General features: G+C 47.6%; 1 protein-coding gene across 1 annotated transcript in view; it reads left to right on the top strand.

Annotated features, from left to right (window-relative positions):
* The window catches only part of LOC126474192 (membrane-bound alkaline phosphatase-like), a 192,171-nt gene that overhangs the window by 100,690 nt on the left and 72,283 nt on the right, over positions 1 to 19,198 (top strand). Inside the window, exon 3 of the mRNA XM_050101654.1 lies at positions 1,072 to 1,292. Coding sequence (XP_049957611.1) covers positions 1,072 to 1,292 — 221 coding nt within the window. The remainder of the gene's footprint in view (positions 1 to 1,071; positions 1,293 to 19,198) is intronic.

Genomic DNA, 19,198 nt, shown 5'->3' with positions numbered 1-19,198 from the left:
TTTCTGACAATGCCCAGTCCTAATTAACTTCCAGAAACGCATTGTTAATAAGTGTTGGTAGTCAGTAACAGACAATGAAGTGGTTAATATCATTTTGCTTCCAAAATATGATCTAACGTATATATATATCTAAATAATAATAATAATAATAATAATAATAATAATAATAATTCTGCCCGAACAGGCCAACAAGGCCCAAAGGTACCGACCGGCCGCCGTGTCATCCTCATCATACAGGCGTCGCTGGATGCGGATACAGAGGGGCATGTGGTCAGCACACTGCTCTCCCAGCCGTATGTCAGCTTAGGAGACCGGAGCCGCTACTTCTTAATCAAGTAACTTGTCAGTTTGCCTCAGAAGGGCTGAGTGCACCCCGCTTGCCAACAGCGCTCGATAGGCCGGATGGTCACGCATCCAAGTGCTAGCCAAGTCCAACAGCGCTTAACGTCGTTGATCTGACGGGAACCAGTGTTACCACTGCGGCAAGGCCGTTGGCACATATAAATCTACAGGAATGTTAAACGTACCGTGGCAAAATCTTGCCGCCTTACAAAGTGTTGTCGCATCTGATGATACAAAGCGCTGAAATCGGTAATTTCGTAGTAATATCTAGGTGTACCAGCCCCCCTTCTCTCTCTCCCTCTCTCTCTCTCTCTCTCTCTCTCTCTCTCTCTCTCTCTCTTTCTTTCCCCTTCTACCTATCTTGCTATCTCTGCCCCGTTTACTTTAAAAAAAATTCCGTTCTGATTAAGATTTGAGGAAGGTTACTCATGAATACTCGGTGATTGCCAGAACATAATGATCTCGTACATATTGTCAACGGAGAACTCCTTCGATTTACTGGCTGAAAAGAACCAGTTCTACAGTTATCCTGCACCTTGGTTAAGGAATGAAATGTGCAAAAAAAACAAAAAAAAAGAGCTTTGAGAGTGATGCTGGCGTTATTCATCGAAATACCTGTTGATTTCGAAGAACGTACCTGACCACATTCGTATATAGTGTTCGAAAATTGTACCCACCGAGGCAAGTTTTGCGAGACAGCGACCGGTGACAGAGTCTCTTGTTCGGCAGACGCGGACTTCTGGAGGGCTCGCGCCCGCGAACGGCTGGAAACGACGCTGGACCGCGAGCCGCTGCGGCAGGTGGCGCGCAGCGCGGTGCTCTTCCTGGGCGACGGCATGTCGGTGCCGACGCTGGCCGCCGCCAGGATCCTGCTGGGACAGCGCTACGGCCTGCCCAGCGAGGACGCCCAGCTCAGCTTCGAGCGCTTCCCCTACGCCGGCCTCTCCAAGGTACGTTCGCCCTCCGACTCCCAAATCTACTGTGCTGTACTTTACGGCTGGTCAGTTTACAACTGCATTTAGTGCAACGACTTGCTCTCCACCTAGACTTCCATTCCTGCTCTGTACCAGCTCCTAGACCTCCTCACATCCACAGAATACCTTAAAAGCGGTGGCTCGTTTTATTTTACAGGTTACTATCCCTCTGTGTAGGGGCTGTAATTTTTTAACCAGCAAAGTAGAACAGAGGCCACTACTTCCACCACATCAAGCGGATTTAGTGCTCACGTACTCACACTGAGCCGTGAACACTTCCCAGTTTATCAATGGGGGATAATTGAAAATTATTATAACTATTATCGGTGCCATGCATGCAATGGTGGTGCCAGGTGCGCGATATTGAATCTTGATCCTATCATTAATGGCGCGAGACCTGCACGACTTTGTAGCAACCGTTATATTTCTTCATTATTCAACTGTGACACTAAGGAAGGTTTCTCGCAATGAAAGGGAGAACGTACAGATTAAAGGACTCATTTATTTAACAGTTGAATACTGAACAATTATACAATCAAATGGGGGTGGGGGAAGAAGGAATTGAGTTCAGCAGCTTGCCCCAACGCTCGTTCATAATAAGCCACGATAGCAGGAGACAAGGAATTTTAGGGACGATCGCCGTACTATCAAATGGGGTCCAATTTACTAAAGGAAGGGGTTGCAGGCATGCAACGACCACCACCATGAATCGGCCAAAGACTAAGAAAGATGCTACTGTGGGTGAATCGCTAGGTAGCCTCTTGTACTAAAGGAATACAACCAGCAAGACGCGAAATTATTCATATAACTTTGGCTCGCGGTCCGACTACGTTAACGAAACATGAAGGGGCGCCAGACCCTCACCACGTGGCGTAGGACAAAGGGCACAAGTTTTCAAGCAAGGAAGACATAAATTCTGAGTCGAATTTTACACAGGAGAACTGAAAGACCTACTGTCGGACGAAGTGGAAAAGTAAGCATGAATGTATGCACTTGAGTGCCGTACTGCAGGTTTCTGTGACTAACCAACACGTCTCGCACATTATGCCCTACTGTATAATGAAAACCCTACAGTCTTATAACACGGAAAACATTGCATAAACCGTAATTCAAGGACCGCACATCAGTAGAATGACCTATAAGGTTCCCTCTGGGCCGCAGGGCGCGAATCTACAGTGCACGTCGGCGCTCATGCTTACTGAACTTCATCTCCTGGAAGCAGCACCTCCGGCCTCAGGCACGGTCACACTAGAACTGACTACTTCCCCTTTGTCCACTATCCATCCGCGGAGGGCGGTTGGCGCCCGCCCGCGAGAAACGGGCGTGCACCTGAACTTGGCCAATCATAGGGCCGGAATTTCACAGGGAGGCGACCTCGCGACGTTAAAGTTGAGAAGAAATATCAGTTACAAGGTTGGCAAGGCAGGTTGGGGAACTGAGAGCAGGAGAAACTTTGGCCACTACTGAACTTTCAAACGCCACCACGTGCTACCCTGGCGATCGGAAAAAGTATAGGAAACGGGGAAGCCATCATGGCTGCTAGGAAGACTGCTGCCCTCGCCCATAAATAAAGAAAATTCCTGGCGCGAACTCCTCTCACAGATCAGTGTGAGACAAGCTGTAAAAATCGTCAAATAAATCAGGCAACCCATAAAAATTATTAATATTTCCTGAATTATTAGTTTACCTAATACCAGAATGCGTGGATTAGAAATATGAAATGCGAGCACTGAATGGTGAATGAAGTGCACGTCTTTCAACCTTCCCCTTTCTAACATCTGACGTAGCCTTGAGTCCAAACATCCTAGAGCCGTGGTATTCAACATGTGCGCTGCAGGGCTCAGGTGCACAGTGAATGAATGGCAGCTGGGTCACTGTGGATTCGTTTAGAAGTTAGTGGCAAAGAAGATAGTGTGGGAAATTCCATTTCTTGTGTCAGCCTATGTGACTACGGAGGAATTTCACTTTAGAAGTTGGTCAGCCTGCAGTCATAACATGAAAGCTGGACTATCGCCCTTTACACTTGGCACCATCAGTGACTGCTGTCTTTTCAAACTGTTTTTATTATTTTGTGACTTCGTTATAAACTTGATAAAGGCGAAAACTGTAGCCAACTTTTTAAATTTGTCGAGTGGAAGTAAAAACTGACAGCGTCATAAGGCCAACAAGGAAATTAGTAACGAGGGTAGAAAAAAAATGTTCAAATGTGTGTGAAATCTTATGGGACCTAACTGCTAAGGTCATCAGCTTACACACTACTTAACTTAAATTATCCTAAGGACAAACACACACCCCCATCCCCCCTGCGGGTCCGGGGATTAGAATAGGCCTGAGGTATTCCTGCCTGTCGTAAGAGGCGACTAAAAGGAGTCCCTCCCCCTCAAGGGGGTAGTTAGCGCCTGCGTCCGGAGACGGACGGTTCCACGACCTCTATTTGCGGTCATTTTGCTTTTTCACTACTCGTTTCTTCCTTCCTTTGGTTGGTTCCTTTCTTTGCTCTTCTCCATCTCCCTGTCTTCCTTACTCTTTCCCTTGTCTTCTTCTCCTTGCCTTCTCATTGCCTTCTTCTCCTTGCCTTCTCTGGTCTCCGCCTCGGCGTTTGAGACAGTCTGTCCTCTCTCCCCTTCTCTCTCTTCTTTTTCCTCTTCTTCCTTCCTCCCTGTGCGCGCCTGAGGGCCGACCCACGCGTTCGCACGCGTAGCCGGTGACGTGGTAACGCGTAATTCCCCGCCCTGGGTAGACATGTAAGGCACGCACGTACCCCCTGGTAAAGGCCAAGCCCAGGGAGGGGTGATTGCCTGAGCTGATACCTTCTGACCATGCCGATTGGTCCTTCCGTCTGTTTCTCGGGAGGTGTGACCTGAGGTGTAAACATTCACCTAAGACGGGAGTGCCCTCTGAGAGGGTCCCCACAAAGAAGGAGCGCGCCATCGGAGACGCTGGCAATCATGGGGGATTCCTCCGCAATGGATTTCACTCCATCTCTCTCGACTTCTGCCCAAAAACGGAAACTTGACCAGCCACCAGTGGCAAAAGTACTACCGCCTGCCCCACAGTTCCTCGTCGTTTCTCGATCTGAGGACGGAAAGGATTTTTCCTCTGTCAACCCTTTCGTTATCCAGAAGGGCGTAGATGCCATAGCCGGATCTGTCAAATCTTGTACCAGGTTGCGTGACGGTACCTTATTACTAGAAACTGAGAGCGCCTTTCAGGCACAAAAACTGCTTCGGGCCACACTCCTGTACACGTTCCCTGTCCGGGTGGAGGCTCACCGAACTTTGAATTCGTCTCGTGGTGTGGTCTATACTAGATCCCTCGACGGATTGACTGACGAGGAGATTCAATCTTTCCTCGCTGAGCAGGGCATGACGGCTGTCCATAGGGTCATGAAAAAGGTCAACAATGACCTTGTACCGACCCGGACACTTTTCTTGACCTTTGATAGTGTTAAGCTGCCATCGCGCATGAAGGCGGGCAACGAGGTTATTTCTGTTCGCCCCTATGTCCCGACACCTACGCGATGCTACCAGTGTCAGCGTTTCAATCACACTCGACAGTCTTGTTCCAATGTGGCTAAATGTGTCACTTGTGGCAGGGATGCCCATGAGGGTGACTGTCCACCTCCGTCTCCTCGTTGTGTGAACTGTCAGGGTGACCATGCCGCATCCTCCCGCGACTGTCCCGTCTATAAGGAAGAACGCTGTATCCAAGAAATTCGGGTCAAAGAGAAAGTGTCCACCTCGGCTGCTCGCAAGCTATTGGCTAGTAGGAAGCCCACGCTGCTCCCAGCGGGGAAATACAGTACTGTCCTCGCCTCTCCTCGGACTGCCAGGGAGGTGGCAACCCAGATATGCTATCTGACCTTCAGCACCACGGTCGTCCGTTCGGCCAGTGCTAAGATCGCGCGGTCGACGTCTCCTCTTCCTCCCATCACCCCACAGACACCAGCCCCTTCATCAGCTTCTGCTAAGACGAAGACCCAGAAGTCAGATGCACAGGCCTTCAAGAAGGAACCGTCCCGTGCAGACTTCCTACGTACCTCGACCTCCCAGCCATCGACCGGTACTTCCACCAAACGACCTTCCAAGAAGGCTCATAGGAAGCACAGTTCTCCTTCTCCGCCACGGCGCATTTCTTCTCCTGCGCCACCCAGCGGTTGCCGCCCCCAGGCCGTCATCCGTTTCGCCTGGCCGCACCGCTGGTAGCCGAACATCTGGCCGTTCACCGGCGGAGGAAGCTCCCCCTCCCGGCCATCTTACCAAGATGGCCGATGAACCTATAGAACCAATGGACGGTGACTGTCCGCCTACTGATAGCGGCGGCAGTGCTCGCTCGAAGCCAGGCCCTCAGCGGCCTTCGAGGTGACCCCTTCTTTCATCTTCCTTTTCTTCTTACGATGGCATTTATTCACTGGAATATTCGCAGCATTCGCTCCAACCGAGAGGACTTGAAGCTGCTGCTCCGTTTGCACCGTCCGCTCGTCGTAGCCCTCCAGGAAACGAAGCTACGCCCATGCGATCAAATTGCCTTGGCACACTACACCTCTGTGCGTTTTGACCTACCCCCTGTGGTAGGTATCCCCGGCTCATGGAGGGGTTATGTTGCTGGTCTGGGATGATATTTACTACGATCCCATCACGTTGCACACCGGCCGGCAGGCAGTTGCCATCCGCATTACTCTCCCCACTTTTACATTTTCCATTTGTACCGTTTACACTCCATCGTCGTCTGCCGTTACCAGGGCAGACATGATGCAACTTATTGCTCAGCTACCTGCACCATTTTTGCTAACTGGAGACTTCAATGCATATCATCCCCTTTGGGGCTCTCCAGCATCCTGCCCGAGGGGCTCCCTGTCAGCAGATCTTTTCAACCAGCTCAATCTTGTCTGCCTCAATACTGGCGCCCCTACTTTTCTTTCGGACACATCTCATCACACCTATTCCCATTTAGACCTCTCTATATGTACTCCCCAACTTGCACGCTGGTTTGAGTGGTATGCACTTTCTGATACATATTCGAGCGACCACTTCCCGTGTGTTATCCATCTCCTGCAGCATACCCCCTCTCCGTGCTCATCTAGTTGGACCATCTCCAAAGCAGACTGGGGGCTCTTCTCTTCCAGGGCGACCTTTCAGGATCAAACCTTCACAAGCTGCGATCGTCAGGTCGCACACCTCACGGAAGTCTTTCTCACTGCTGCTGAACATTCCATCCCTCACCCTACTTCTTCTCCACGTCGCGTACCGGTCCCCTGGTGGACCGCAGCATGTAGAGACGCTTTACGTGCTCGTCGACGTGCTTTACGCACCTTTAAACGCCACCCTACAGTGGCGAATTGTATCAATTATAAACGATTACGTGCACAGTGTCGTCGTATTATTAAAGAAAGCAAGAAAGCCAGCTGGGCTGCTTTCACAAGCACCTTCAACAGTTTTACTCCTTCTTCTGTTGTCTGGGGTAGCCTGCGCCGGCTATCTGGCACTAAGGTCCACTCACCAGTTTCTGGCTTGACGGTCGCGAATGACGTCCTTGTGGCCCCTGAGGCTGTCTCCAATGCCATCGGCCGCTTTTTCGCAGAGGTTTCGAGCTCCGCTCATTACCACCCTGACTTCCTCCCCCGCAAACAGGCAGAGGAGGCTAGGCCACCTAACTTCCGCTCCTCGAATCGTGAAAGTTATAATGCCCCATTCACCATGCGGGAACTCGAAAACGCACTTGGCCGATCACGGTCCTCCGCTCCAGGGCCTGATTCTATTCATATTCAGATGCTGAAGAACCTTTCTCCTGCGGGTAAAGGTTTTCTTCTTCGTGCTTACAATCGCATCTGGATTGAGGGACATGTTCCCGCATGCTGGCGCGAGTCTATTGTTGTCCCAATCCCTAAGCCGGGGAAGGACAAGCACTTGCCTTCCAGTTATCGACCCATCTCGCTTACCAGCTGTGTCTGTAAAGTGATGGAGCGAATGGTTAACTCCCGTTTGGTTTGGCTGCTCGAGTCTCGACGCCTACTTACCAATGTACAATGGGGATTTCGTAGGCGCCGCTCTGCTGTTGACCATCTGGTTACTTTGTCGACCTTCATTATGAATAACTTCTTGCGGAAGCGCCCGACCGCGGCTGTGTTCTTTGATTTGGAGAAGGCTGTTGGAGGGCGGGCATTCTCCGCACCATGCATACATGGGGCCTTCGCGGTCGCCTCCCTCTTTTTATTCGTTCCTTTTTAATGGATCGACAGTTCAGGGTACGTGTGGGTTCTGTCAGACACCTTTCGCCAGGAGAATGGGGTGCCACAGGGCTCAGTTTTGAGCGTCGCTCGCTTCGCCATAGCGATCAATGGATTGCCTCCCAGCTGATGTATCAGGCTCCCTTTTCGTGGACGATTTTACCATCCATTGCAGTGCGCAGCGAACATGTTTCCTGGAGCGCTGTCTTCAGCGTTCTCTTGATCGTCTTTACTCCTGGAGTGTCGCCAATGGCTTCCGTTTTTCTGCCGAGAAGACGGTCTGTATTAACTTCTGGCGCTACAAAGAGTTTCTCCCACCGTCCTTACGACTCTGTCCCGTTGCTCTCCCATTCGTGGAGACAACAAAATTTTTAGGTCTTACATTTGACAGGAAACTTAGCTGGTCTCCACATGTGTCATACACTCCTGGAAATTGAAATAAGAACACCGTGAATTCATTGTCCCAGGAAGGGGAAACTTTATTGACACATTCCTGGGGTCAGATACTTGACATGATCACACTGACAGAACCACAGGCACATAGACACAGGCAACAGAGCATGCACAATGTCGGCACTAGTACAGTGTATATCCACCTTTCGCAGCAATGCAGGCTGCTATTCTCCAATGGAGACGATCGTAGAGATGCTGGATGTACTCCTGTGGAACGGCTTGCCATGCCATTTCCACCTGGCGCCTCAGTTGGACCAGCGTTCGTGCTGGACGTGCAGATCGCGTGAGACGACGCTTCATCCAGTCCCAAACATGCTCAATGGAGGACAGATCCGGAGATCTTGCTGGCCAGGGTAGTTGACTTACACCTTCTAGAGCACGTTGGATGGCACGGGATACATGCGGACGTGCATTGTCCTGTTGGAACAGCAAGTTCCCTCGCCGGTCTAGGAATGGTAGAACGATGGGTTCGATGACGGTTTGGATGTACCGTGCACTATTCAGTGTCCCCTCGACGATCACCAGTGGTGTACGGCCAGTGTAGGAGATCGCTCCCCACACCATGATGCCGGGTGTTGGCCCTGTGTGCCTCGGTCGTATGCAGTCCTGATTGTGGCGCTCACCTGCACGGCGCCAAACACGCATACGACCATCATTGGCACCAAGGCAGAAGCGACTCTCATCGCTGAAGACGACACGTCTCCATTCGTCCCTCTATTCACGCCTGTCGCGACACCACTGGAGGCGGGCTGCACGATGTTGGGGCGTGAGCGGAAGACGGCCTAACGGTGTGCGGGACCGTAGCCCAGCTTCATGGAGACGGTTGCGAATGGCCCTCGCCGATACCCCAGGAGCAACAGTGTCCCTAATTTGCTGGGAAGTGGCGGTGCGGTCCCCTACGGCACTGCGTAGGATCCTACGGTCTTGGCGTGCATCCGTGCGTCGCTGCGGTCCGGTCCCTGGTCGACGGGCACGTGCACCTTCCGCCGACCACTGGCGACAACATCGATGTACTGTGGAGACCTCACGCCCCACGTGTTGAGCAATTCGGCGGTACGTCCACCCGGCCTCCCGCATGCCCACTATACGCCCTCGCTCAAAGTCCGTCAACTGCACATACGGTTCACGTCCACGCTGTCGCGGCATGCTACCAGTGTTAAAGACTGCGATGGAGCTCCGTATGCCACGGCAAACTGGCTGACACTGACGGCGGCGGTGCACAAATGCTGCGCAGCTAGCGCCATTCGACGGCCAACACCGCGGTTCCTGGTGTGTCCGCTGTGCCGTGCGTGTGATCATTGCTTGTACAGCCCTCTCGCAGTGTCCGGAGCAAGTATGGTGGGTCTGACACATCGGTGTCAATGTGTTCTTTTTTCCATTTCCAGGAGTGTATTTGGCTGCCCGTTGTACCCGTTCTCTAAATATGTCCTCCGTGTTCTCAGTGGTATGTCGTGGGGAGCGGATCGAACCGTCCTACTTCGCCTATATCGGTCGATCGTCCGCTCCAAGCTGGATTATGGGAGCTTCGTATACTCCTCTGCACGGCCGTCCATCTTACGCCGCCTCAACTCCATACAACATCGGGGTTTACGACTTGCGATCGGAGCGTTTTATACTAGTCCCGTCGAGAGTCTTCATGCTGACGCTGGTGAATTGCCACTCACCTACCGGCGCGATATACTGCTTTGTCGGTATGCCTGTCGGCTACTGGCAATGCCCAACCACCCGTCTTATCGTTCCTTTTTTGATGACTCTCTCGACCGTCAATACGGGTTGTATGTCTCTGCCCTGCTACCCCCTGGAGTTCGCTTTCGTCGCCTCCTTCAACACCTTAATTTTTCACTCCCTGCAACCTTTCGAGTGGGCGAGAGCCACACGCCACCTTGGCTCCAGGCTCAGGTTCGCGTCCACCTTGACCTCTGCTCGCTCCCAAAGGAGGTTACCCCCGGTTCAGTCTACCATTCCCGTCTTGTCGAACTTCGTTCGAAGTTCATTGATATGACCTTCATTTATACAGATGGCTCTAAGACCAATGACGGGGTCGGGTGTTCTTTTATTGTCGGGGCACGAAGTTTCAAATACCGGCTCCATGGCCATTGTTCGGTCTTCACAGCTGAGCTCTTTGCCCTCTACCAGGCTGTTCTTTACATCTGCCGCCACCGACATTCTGCATATGTCATCTGCTCCGATTCCCTGAGCGCCATCCAGAGCCTCAGTGATCCGTACCCGGTTCACCCTTTCGTGCACCGGATCCAACGCTCTCTTCAGCAGCTGGTGGACGTCGGTTCTCCGGTTAGCTTTATGTGGGTTCCTGGCCATGTCGGTATCCCTGGGAACGAAGCTGCAGATGCCGCGGCCAAGGCTACGGTCCTCCAGCCTCGGACAGCTTCTTGTTGTGTCCCTTCGTCAGATTGTAGCAGGGTCATTTGTCGGCGCATTTTATCGATGTGGCATGCCGATTGGGCTGCACTTATAGACAACAAGCTTCGGGCTTTGAAACCTCTTCCCGCGGCTTGGACGTCCTCCTCACGCCCTTCTCGGCGGAAGGAGGTAGTTTTGGCCCGGTTACGAATTGGACACTGCCGGTTCAGCCATCGCCATCTGCTGACGGCTGCGCCGGCGCCGTTCTGCCCATGTGGGCAATTGCTGACGGTCCACCACATTTTAACGTCCTGTCCGGATTTTAACACACTGCGTCTTGATCTTGGCCTGCCATGTACTCTAGATGCCATTTTAGCGGATGACCCACGAGCAGCTGCTCGCGTTCTTAATTTTATCAACTTGACAACCCTCTCTAAGGACATTTGATTATGCTGTTTTTGTTTAATCCTATGCCTGTCCGTCTGTCTTTTATCGTGTTTTCCGTTTCGTTGCTGTTTTAAACTTGTGACTCGCGGTGCATTCCTAACGTAGTCTGGGCGCTAATGACCGTTGAAGTTGTGCGCCCTAAAACCACAAAAAAAAAACACCCCCATGCCCGAGGGAGGACTCGAACCTCCGCAGTCCACGACTGCAGCGCCCTAGACCGCTCGGCTAATGCCGCGCGTCTAATGAGGGTAGAAAAGACAGGTATAGTAAATACAGCGATAGGTACGTACGAGGTGTGTTCAGTAAAATTCTTTCCTGAAAGCAGGTTGGTTTTATTCAGGATTACAATAAATCATAATATTCCCCACTCTCGTGGCAACAGAACCCTGTTTTTCAACATAATCTCCGTTCAGTGCTACGGCCTTGCTCTACCTTACTGAGAGGGGCTATGTGACAGCATGATATCACTATCCTGGTCGACCTCAGACCCAACGTCTTGGTGCATCAAAATAGCCTCCCCATCTTCCGAGTACTGCTCCACGCGGACTACATCCTTCCTTGGACCAAACATGTGGAAGTCCTAAGTGCGATATCCGATGAGGAATAACAGTCCGCCGGCCGAAGTGGCCGTGCGGTTAAAGGCGCTGCAGTCTGGAACCGCAAGACCGCTACGGTCGCAGGTTCGAATCCTGCCTCGGGCATGGATGTTTGTGATGTCCTTAGGTTAGTTAGTTTTAACTAGTTCTAAGTTCTAGGGGACTAATGACCTCAGCAGTTGAGTCCCATAGTGCTCAGAGCCATTTGAACCATTTTGAATAACAGTCCAATGAAATTTTGGAAGGCCCACCCTGGTGCACAGACTCGTGTGTGGCGTTGCATTGTCATGGAGAAGTTAGTTTGCATTTTCGCGGCGTCGAACACGTTGAAGTTGTTTCTTTAGTTTTCTGAGGGTAGCACGATACACTTTAGAGTTGATCGGTGCATCATGAGGGAGGACAACAAACAGAATAACCACGTCATATTCCCAGATGACGGTCGCCGTGACTTTACCAGCTTGAGGGTGTGGCTTTGAACTTGAGAGGAGAGGAGGTATTGCGCCACCTATGAATTATCGTTTAGTTTCTGGTTCAGAGTTATCAATACGTGTTTTAGACAACAAACTGTCGCGATCAACATCGTAACGCGCAAGCAGTTTCACACAGACGGTCCTTGCTCGTTATGATCTTCTGTTATGCGGCGAGGAACCCACCGGCCACACACCTTCGAGTACCCCAACTGGTGGAACAGTGCGTCAGCACCATCAACAAAGACGTTCAGTTGTGCAAGGAGGTGTTCGATTGTGACTGTCGATCACCTCGAATGGCAGTGTTTACACGTTTCAATATTGCAAGAGTCAAAGCATAGCGAGGCCGACCGGCACGCTAGAGATCGGACAGGTTTGCGCGACCTCGTTGCTACGATGACAGACGCATTGCTCAACTACTCACCGTGCTTTTGTGCATTGCCAGGTCTCTGTACACATTCTGCAGGCGACTATGAATATCTGCAATGATCTGATTATCCGCCAAAAGAAACTCAATCACAGCTCTCTGCTTGGAACGCACCTCCGTTGCAAATGCCATTCTGAAGATAATGTATAGCGCAACCACCAGTCGGAATTTCATACAACTATAGTGGCTGAAAATAGGAATATTCCATGTCCTAGAACAAATTCGGCGTTTTCTCAGTCGAAATTGGCACAGAAAAATGCCCTGCTTTTCTTACGGAACGCCCCTCGTAGATTTTTGTTTCACGTGCACTGTTGTGAACAATTATGAGCGCCCGCAGTGTATTTTGTGTTTGGAAGTATTTTCTGTTGAATGTGTGCTATCTAGAAAATTAAAGTGCAATGAGGTGTTCAGGTCTAGAGAGAGTTTTTCTGGGAGACTGAGTTAAATGAGAAAATAAAAGTCATCATTTTTTAAACAGCCGAAAATCCTGAATAAAGCACTTCTAGCCTCTTACAATGTAACTCATCGAGTTACAAAATGTATGAAGCCCATATGATGGCTGAAAAACTAATTCTACCGCGTGCTTATGACGTAGTGACCAGTGTTGTGGACAGTGCGTGACAAAACGGCTATTGCCCATTCTTTTTGTCTGATAGTACAATTAGTCGTTCAATCCAAGATTTAGGAGAGTATCTTCGTGAACGAACTACAGCAAAAATTACAGGGCGTAATTTTCGTTGGCAGCTTGATGAGGCCATTGATAGATAGAGCTGATGTGTTACCTTATTTTACAAACTACTGTATAAGATGCTGTAGACTACAAGACGCATCTTAATTTTCAAGCATTTTTTAAGTAAGTTTTGCCATTCTTATTATTTGACTGCAAAGTTCTTAGTTTATGAAACCGAATTGACCTTTAAAATCCCTGAAAATCGTCACCTGAACTTTCTTCTTCTTCTTCTTCTTCTTCTACTTCTTCTTCTTCTTCTTCTTCTTCTTCTACTTCTTCTTCTTCTTCTTCTTCTCCTCCCCCTCTTCCTCCTTCCTCCTTCTCTTCATATATAAGTTGGTCTTCATTACCATCGAGAGCGTTACTTATGCCGCATTTCTTGAAAGATTTAACAATAATGTGTATTCTCATTCTAGAACACGACTGTTCTACCCACTCACACACTTACTTGATGGTTGGTCGTTTTAAAGCTCCCTTCCACGTGAATTCACGTTGGGTTTCTTCGTTATGCATTTGTTCCATTCCCTTCTCGTATACACTTCAATGGGTTATTTATCGAGACATCAAGAGGTCTCAGTTGTGGAGTAACTTCTCCCGGAATAACATCAAGCTCTGTCGTTCCCTGTCTCAGTTTCTCTTTCCCAAAATTTTTCTAGTGGCTACTAAATTGCTCTAGCACAAGAAGAGAACTCTTCTTCAATAAAGCACTTTTCCCTCCCTCCCACACTCTATTAATCCTTAATTTCACATTAGCCAATTCCATTCAACGCTTGTCATGTACGTGAGCAGCAGCAGCAGCTAGTGGTATTTCAAAAAGTTTTGGCATTGTTTTGCGCTTGAAAATGTTCATTGGATCAAGTTTAATACCATGAGCACAACATGGAAAGGACAACAATGTAGCGCAGTTTTTCATGTCCACTTGCTTTGATAGTCACAATTTCAGCACCTTTTTGGCAAAAGTTCTGTAAAAGAGGGCAATAACAGGCTGGCGAACCATCCAAATATTGAGCAGAAATTTTGAATCGTCAACCAAACGTTTCTGCTTATGCCGATCGTTCAGAGTCTCTTCCATGCTTCTGTTCTCCCATGGTCTATCGTTTAGCATCTCCTCTCACTGCACTCCTCTCACGTTCACGTCATCCATCACCTTGTCTCTCCGTCTTGTTCATGGTCTTAGAATTGGTTTTCGACCAGATTCTGTCCATTTTAGGGTTCTTCTAGGAAGTCTTTCTAGCCCGATTCTTTTAATGTGGCCAACCATATGTCTCTTACATCCTACAGGTCCTTTCAGGGGTTTGATCTGCAGTATGTTTCGTATTGTTTCATGCCTTATCCTGTCACTCTCGTCTTACTCAGGATCCCGTGTAGAAAGCGCATCTCTGTTTTGTGTTCTGTGCACATCTTTCTTTGCCCAAATCCAACATTCTGACCCACAGATCAAAATTGGCAGATAATGATTTGTACGTCATGGTCTTTGCTTTGACACATACTTCCCAATTTCTAATTATTTCCGACATACAATAACAACATTTCGGCCAATTTCCTACTCTCTCTAAAATTTGATCTTTGATCTTGGTTTACTTCCTGATTATTTGGAAGCATCTACTTCTTTAATAATTTTTCCATTCCAAGTTACATCTGTCATTGTTTTCTTTTCTCCTGGTGATTTTCATTATTTTAGTTTTACTGAAGTTTATTTCAATGCAAGCTTCTTTCATTTTTCTCTGTCAGGTTTTTAGTCGTTCTTCTAATTTTTGCTCATATCCTTCCTACTTTCTTATCAAACCCCTTCTGTTCTTTATAAGCCATTCTGTTTTGTCACATTCGCTAATAGTTTTGATCCGAGGCTCATCTGATTGTTGAAAACGAATGGGTCATCCATTACTGACTTGCTCGGCCTCTCGCAGCTTTACCAGAGCTCCATTGGCAGTTACTTATTGGGGTTCCTGACTCGCCACTAAAAATACAGGGTGTCCCATACAGAATATTCAGTATTCAGTGATATTACAGGAACTGTAGGTCGAAGTAAGAAAGTTAAGTAAACGTCGGCTCTAAAATGTGCACCTTAAAAGCCATGATCACTTGTTCAACTTCGCTGCTGTGAAATACATTTTTTCTACTGAACTCCTCATAGGTAAGTATTTTACAGCCCATGTGCACTAGACTTCGCTGCTTCGAGTGATCATTTGTCATATTCATGAATACTGGCTATTCCTTCTGGGAATCCCAGCATATCTTTCATAGACAACCTGTGCATGGGCACCACAGTCTTGATGAATTGCATTTTCGTTAGGCTGTTGGTTTAATTAAGTACATATTAAGCACTTGTGGCCACGTCGTTAAGACCATTTTGAGGCGCACGAATGTCTGTGAACACATCTTCGTCACAGTACTTAACAAAGCTCATGCACCTTACATATGTACACACGGTTTCGTCGTCGAAGGTCACAGCCTCGGAATTTGTATTCAGAAACCACTCACGCGCAACTGTTCATAGTCCAGCCACACATGATCGCAAACAGCTGAGTATTTATGTGTGGTTTCTGAATACGTTTTTTTCCTGCGGTTACTGAAAACTGTTTACTTATGTTTCTTATACGCTGACAGCAGGTTTCCCTTCTTCCAGGTTTGCGTGTATTTTCTTTTCTTCCAACAAGTGTCGAAAAGACGTGGTGCTTTAAAATGAAGCAGCATTAGCGCAGTAATCCGATAAAATTCTAACTACACGTTCGTTATTACTCCTGTTATTTCTGTTTTCGTGACAGATACCCAAGTTGGACAATGCTTTCTGTTCTCCTTCTTTCGTGACTCTGCTGCAGATTATCAACTAAAAGTTAACGGAAGTGGTTGAAACATGATGTCGAACCTAAAACATAATTATGGCTTACCTAAATTTCATTCTGCACCATCATCATCAGTCTTGTCTCCTACAGAGTGAGTGAACCAATGCCGACGTTTCTGCCACTTCTGAAATGCATCGTAGTTGTTTAGGCTGTAAGCAGTTCTTCTTTGAATTCCCTGTAGACTCTACGCGATTCTAGGTGTATTAACATCGACACAATCTTGCCACAAAATTCGCACCATTCGTTCTGACTTTAAATTCTTCGAACAGAATACATCACAACACTGTAGCATTTTTGCAAGGTTGTGTAACACCTTGGGCAGTGACCAGAAACAGATATCTCAGTATGTAAACATTTTATTGCGCGATGTGAATTGACAACCGACCGGAAGAGAAGTTAGTTGATATTCACTTCTTTCTGAAACGCTTACACCAGTCGTAAGTCTGTGAGTTACAGTCTGTTAGAGTTAGAATCATAAAAGAAAATGACATATTAGGACAAGTCTATATTTTCAACTACCTCTTATGCTTAAGATGATGATGCGGAAATCACAAACGTGCTTACACATGTTGCGTGCGATTAACAGAACGCTCCGGAACAAAACCAGGTAACAGAAAGCATTAAAATCTATAATAATGTGGCTGTATCCTTATTGCTCTATCCATGAGAAGTAGGGAAAAATCCTGCGACCTGAAGCGCTGGGAATTAGACTTCTAAGAGCTTTGGCTGGATACGACTTAGGTCATCACAAGAGGAACACCAACATAAGGGAGAAACTCCATAACTCCAGGTTACAGGAAAAAGAGAAAAGATCCAACAGCATAGAAAGGAATGTTATGACCATCTACTACGTCTGTATCAAAGTTGTTTTTTATTTTTTTGAGTCAGCAGTCTTGAGATGGTGGCGGTCCGCCATGAATTCCTTTTCTGAGCCAACCTTTTCACCTCATTACGACACTGCAGCGCCGGTGTTATTTCGAGCTGCGATGCAGTGTTCCTTCGGACATGTATGCATGTTTGAAAGAACGGGCACTGAGCAGACTACAGCCGTTATGAAATACATGAAATGTATTCGCAATAGCGAAATGGACAGTCATCAGATGGATAATGGAATGGCAACAATGAAGATTTGTGCCAGACCGAGACACGAACCCGAATTTCCCTCTTTCCGAGAGCGGTCGCTTTACCGCCAGGCTGTCAGAGTACGTCTTACTTGCAGACCCTAACATCCATATGTAGACACGTAGTTGACAACATATGGGAGTTTGGGTTTGGCAGTGAGTCGTTCTCGGACCGCTAAATGGTAAGCCGACCGCTCTCGAAAAGAGGGAAATCCGGATTCGAGTTACGGTCTGGCACAAATTATCATTGTCGTCAATCCATTATACAGCTGATGGTTGTCCATATATGTTGTAAGTGCGAATACATATCACGTTTCCAGAATGAAGTTTTCGCTCTGCAGCGGAGTGTGCGCTGATATGAAACTTCAACAAACTGATACGAAGTTTCACATATCACGTTTTTCATCTCAGCGTAGCACTTGTCACCTAAATCCTCAATTACTTGCTGGATGTACCCCAATCTCTGCATTCCTGTACCGTTGTTACCCTCTGCAACACCCTCTACTACCATGGAAGTTACTCGGTGATGTCTTAACGGATGTCCTATAATCCTGTCCTTTTCTCTTGTCGGTGTTGTCCAGGTATCCTTTCCTCGCCGATTCTGCGGAGAACCTTTTCACTGTGTACGTTATCAGTCCACCTAATTTTCAACATTCTTCTGTAGCACCACGATTCAAATGCCTCGATTTTCTTCTCTTCCGGTTTTACTACGGGCCATGACTCACTACAACACGATGTGCTCCAAAGTACATTCTCAGAAAATTCTTCCTCAAATTAAGACCTATTTTGATACTAGTGAACTTCGCTTTGGCACTATTATTTGCTGGATGTATTCCAATCTCGGTCTTCCTCTACAGTTTTTGCCATCTATATCTCCCTTAACTACCATGGAAGTCATTCCCTGATGTCTTAATAGATGTCCTATCGTTCCGTCCCTTCTCCTTGTCAGTGTTTTCCACATATTCCTTTCCTTTCCTCTCAGATTCTGCGCAGAACCTCCTCGCTCCTCACCCCTCACCTTATCGGCCAACTAATTTTCAACAATCGTCTCTAGCACCACATCTCAAATGCTTCGAATCTCTTCTGTCCCGATTTTCCCACAGTCCATGTTTCCCTACCATACATAGTTTTGCTCAAACGGACATCCTCAGAAATTTCTTCCTCAAATTAAGGCCTATGTTTAATACTAGTAGACTTCTTTCGACCAGGAATGCCCTTCTTGCCAGTGCTGGTCCGCCTTTCATGTCATCCCTTCTCCGTTCTTCATGGGTTATTTTGCTGCCTAAGTAGCAGAATTCCTTAAAGTCATCTGTTACATGATTACCAGGCCTGATGCTAAGTTTCTCACTGTTTTTATTTCTGTTGCTTCTAGTTACTTTCATCTTTCTTCGATTTACTGTCAATCCATATTCTGTACTCAATAGACTTTTCATTTCACCCAGCAGATACTGTAATCCCACTGTAATCAGCGAATATTAATCCTGACTGTCATTCACACTGAATTTCAATCCCTCTCCTGAAACATTCTTTTATTTCCGTCATTGCTTTTTCGACGTACAGCTTACTAAGTAAGTTGTATTTCCTTTTTCCTGAATTTCCCTGAACATCTTTGTACTTCGTTCTTTCGTCGATCAGCCGCAGCATTTCTTCTGTTCCCTATAGTTTCCTCTGTTTCCTTATTTGTACATGTTTATGTCCAACTTCTGTGATTTCCGTTTTTAGAGATTTCCATTCCTCTTCAGCAGTAGTGTCTATTGCGATATTCCTCATCGCAGTATCTATAGCCACAGAAAACTCCAAGCGCATCTCTTCATTCATTAGTACTTCTGTATCTCATTTCTCGGCGCATTGATTCTTCGTGACTAATATCTCAAACTTCAGCCTGTTGTTGATGATTATTAATTTGTGATCAGAATCAATCTGCCCCTGGTTACGCCTTAAATCCAATAACTTATTACGGAATCTCTCTCCGACCATGATGTAATCTAACCGTATCTCCCGGCTCTTCCAAGTGTAAATTACCTCCTTCTCTTGTGATTCTTGAACAGAGTATTGGCTATTACTAACTTAAACTTTTTGCAGAACTCAATTAGTCCTTCTCCTCTATTATTCCTGGCACCAAGCCCACATTATCCCGTAACCCTTTCTTCAACTCCTGCCCCTGCAACCGCATCCGATCTCCCCATGATCCTTAGATTTCCATATTCCTTT

This window comes from Schistocerca serialis, chromosome 4 (assembly GCF_023864345.2).
Source record: "Schistocerca serialis cubense isolate TAMUIC-IGC-003099 chromosome 4, iqSchSeri2.2, whole genome shotgun sequence".
In the NCBI taxonomy this organism is placed as follows: domain Eukaryota; kingdom Metazoa; phylum Arthropoda; class Insecta; order Orthoptera; family Acrididae; genus Schistocerca; species Schistocerca serialis.
The sequence above is the reverse complement of the archived record's forward strand: the minus strand, read 5'-3'. Positions and strand labels throughout refer to the sequence as shown.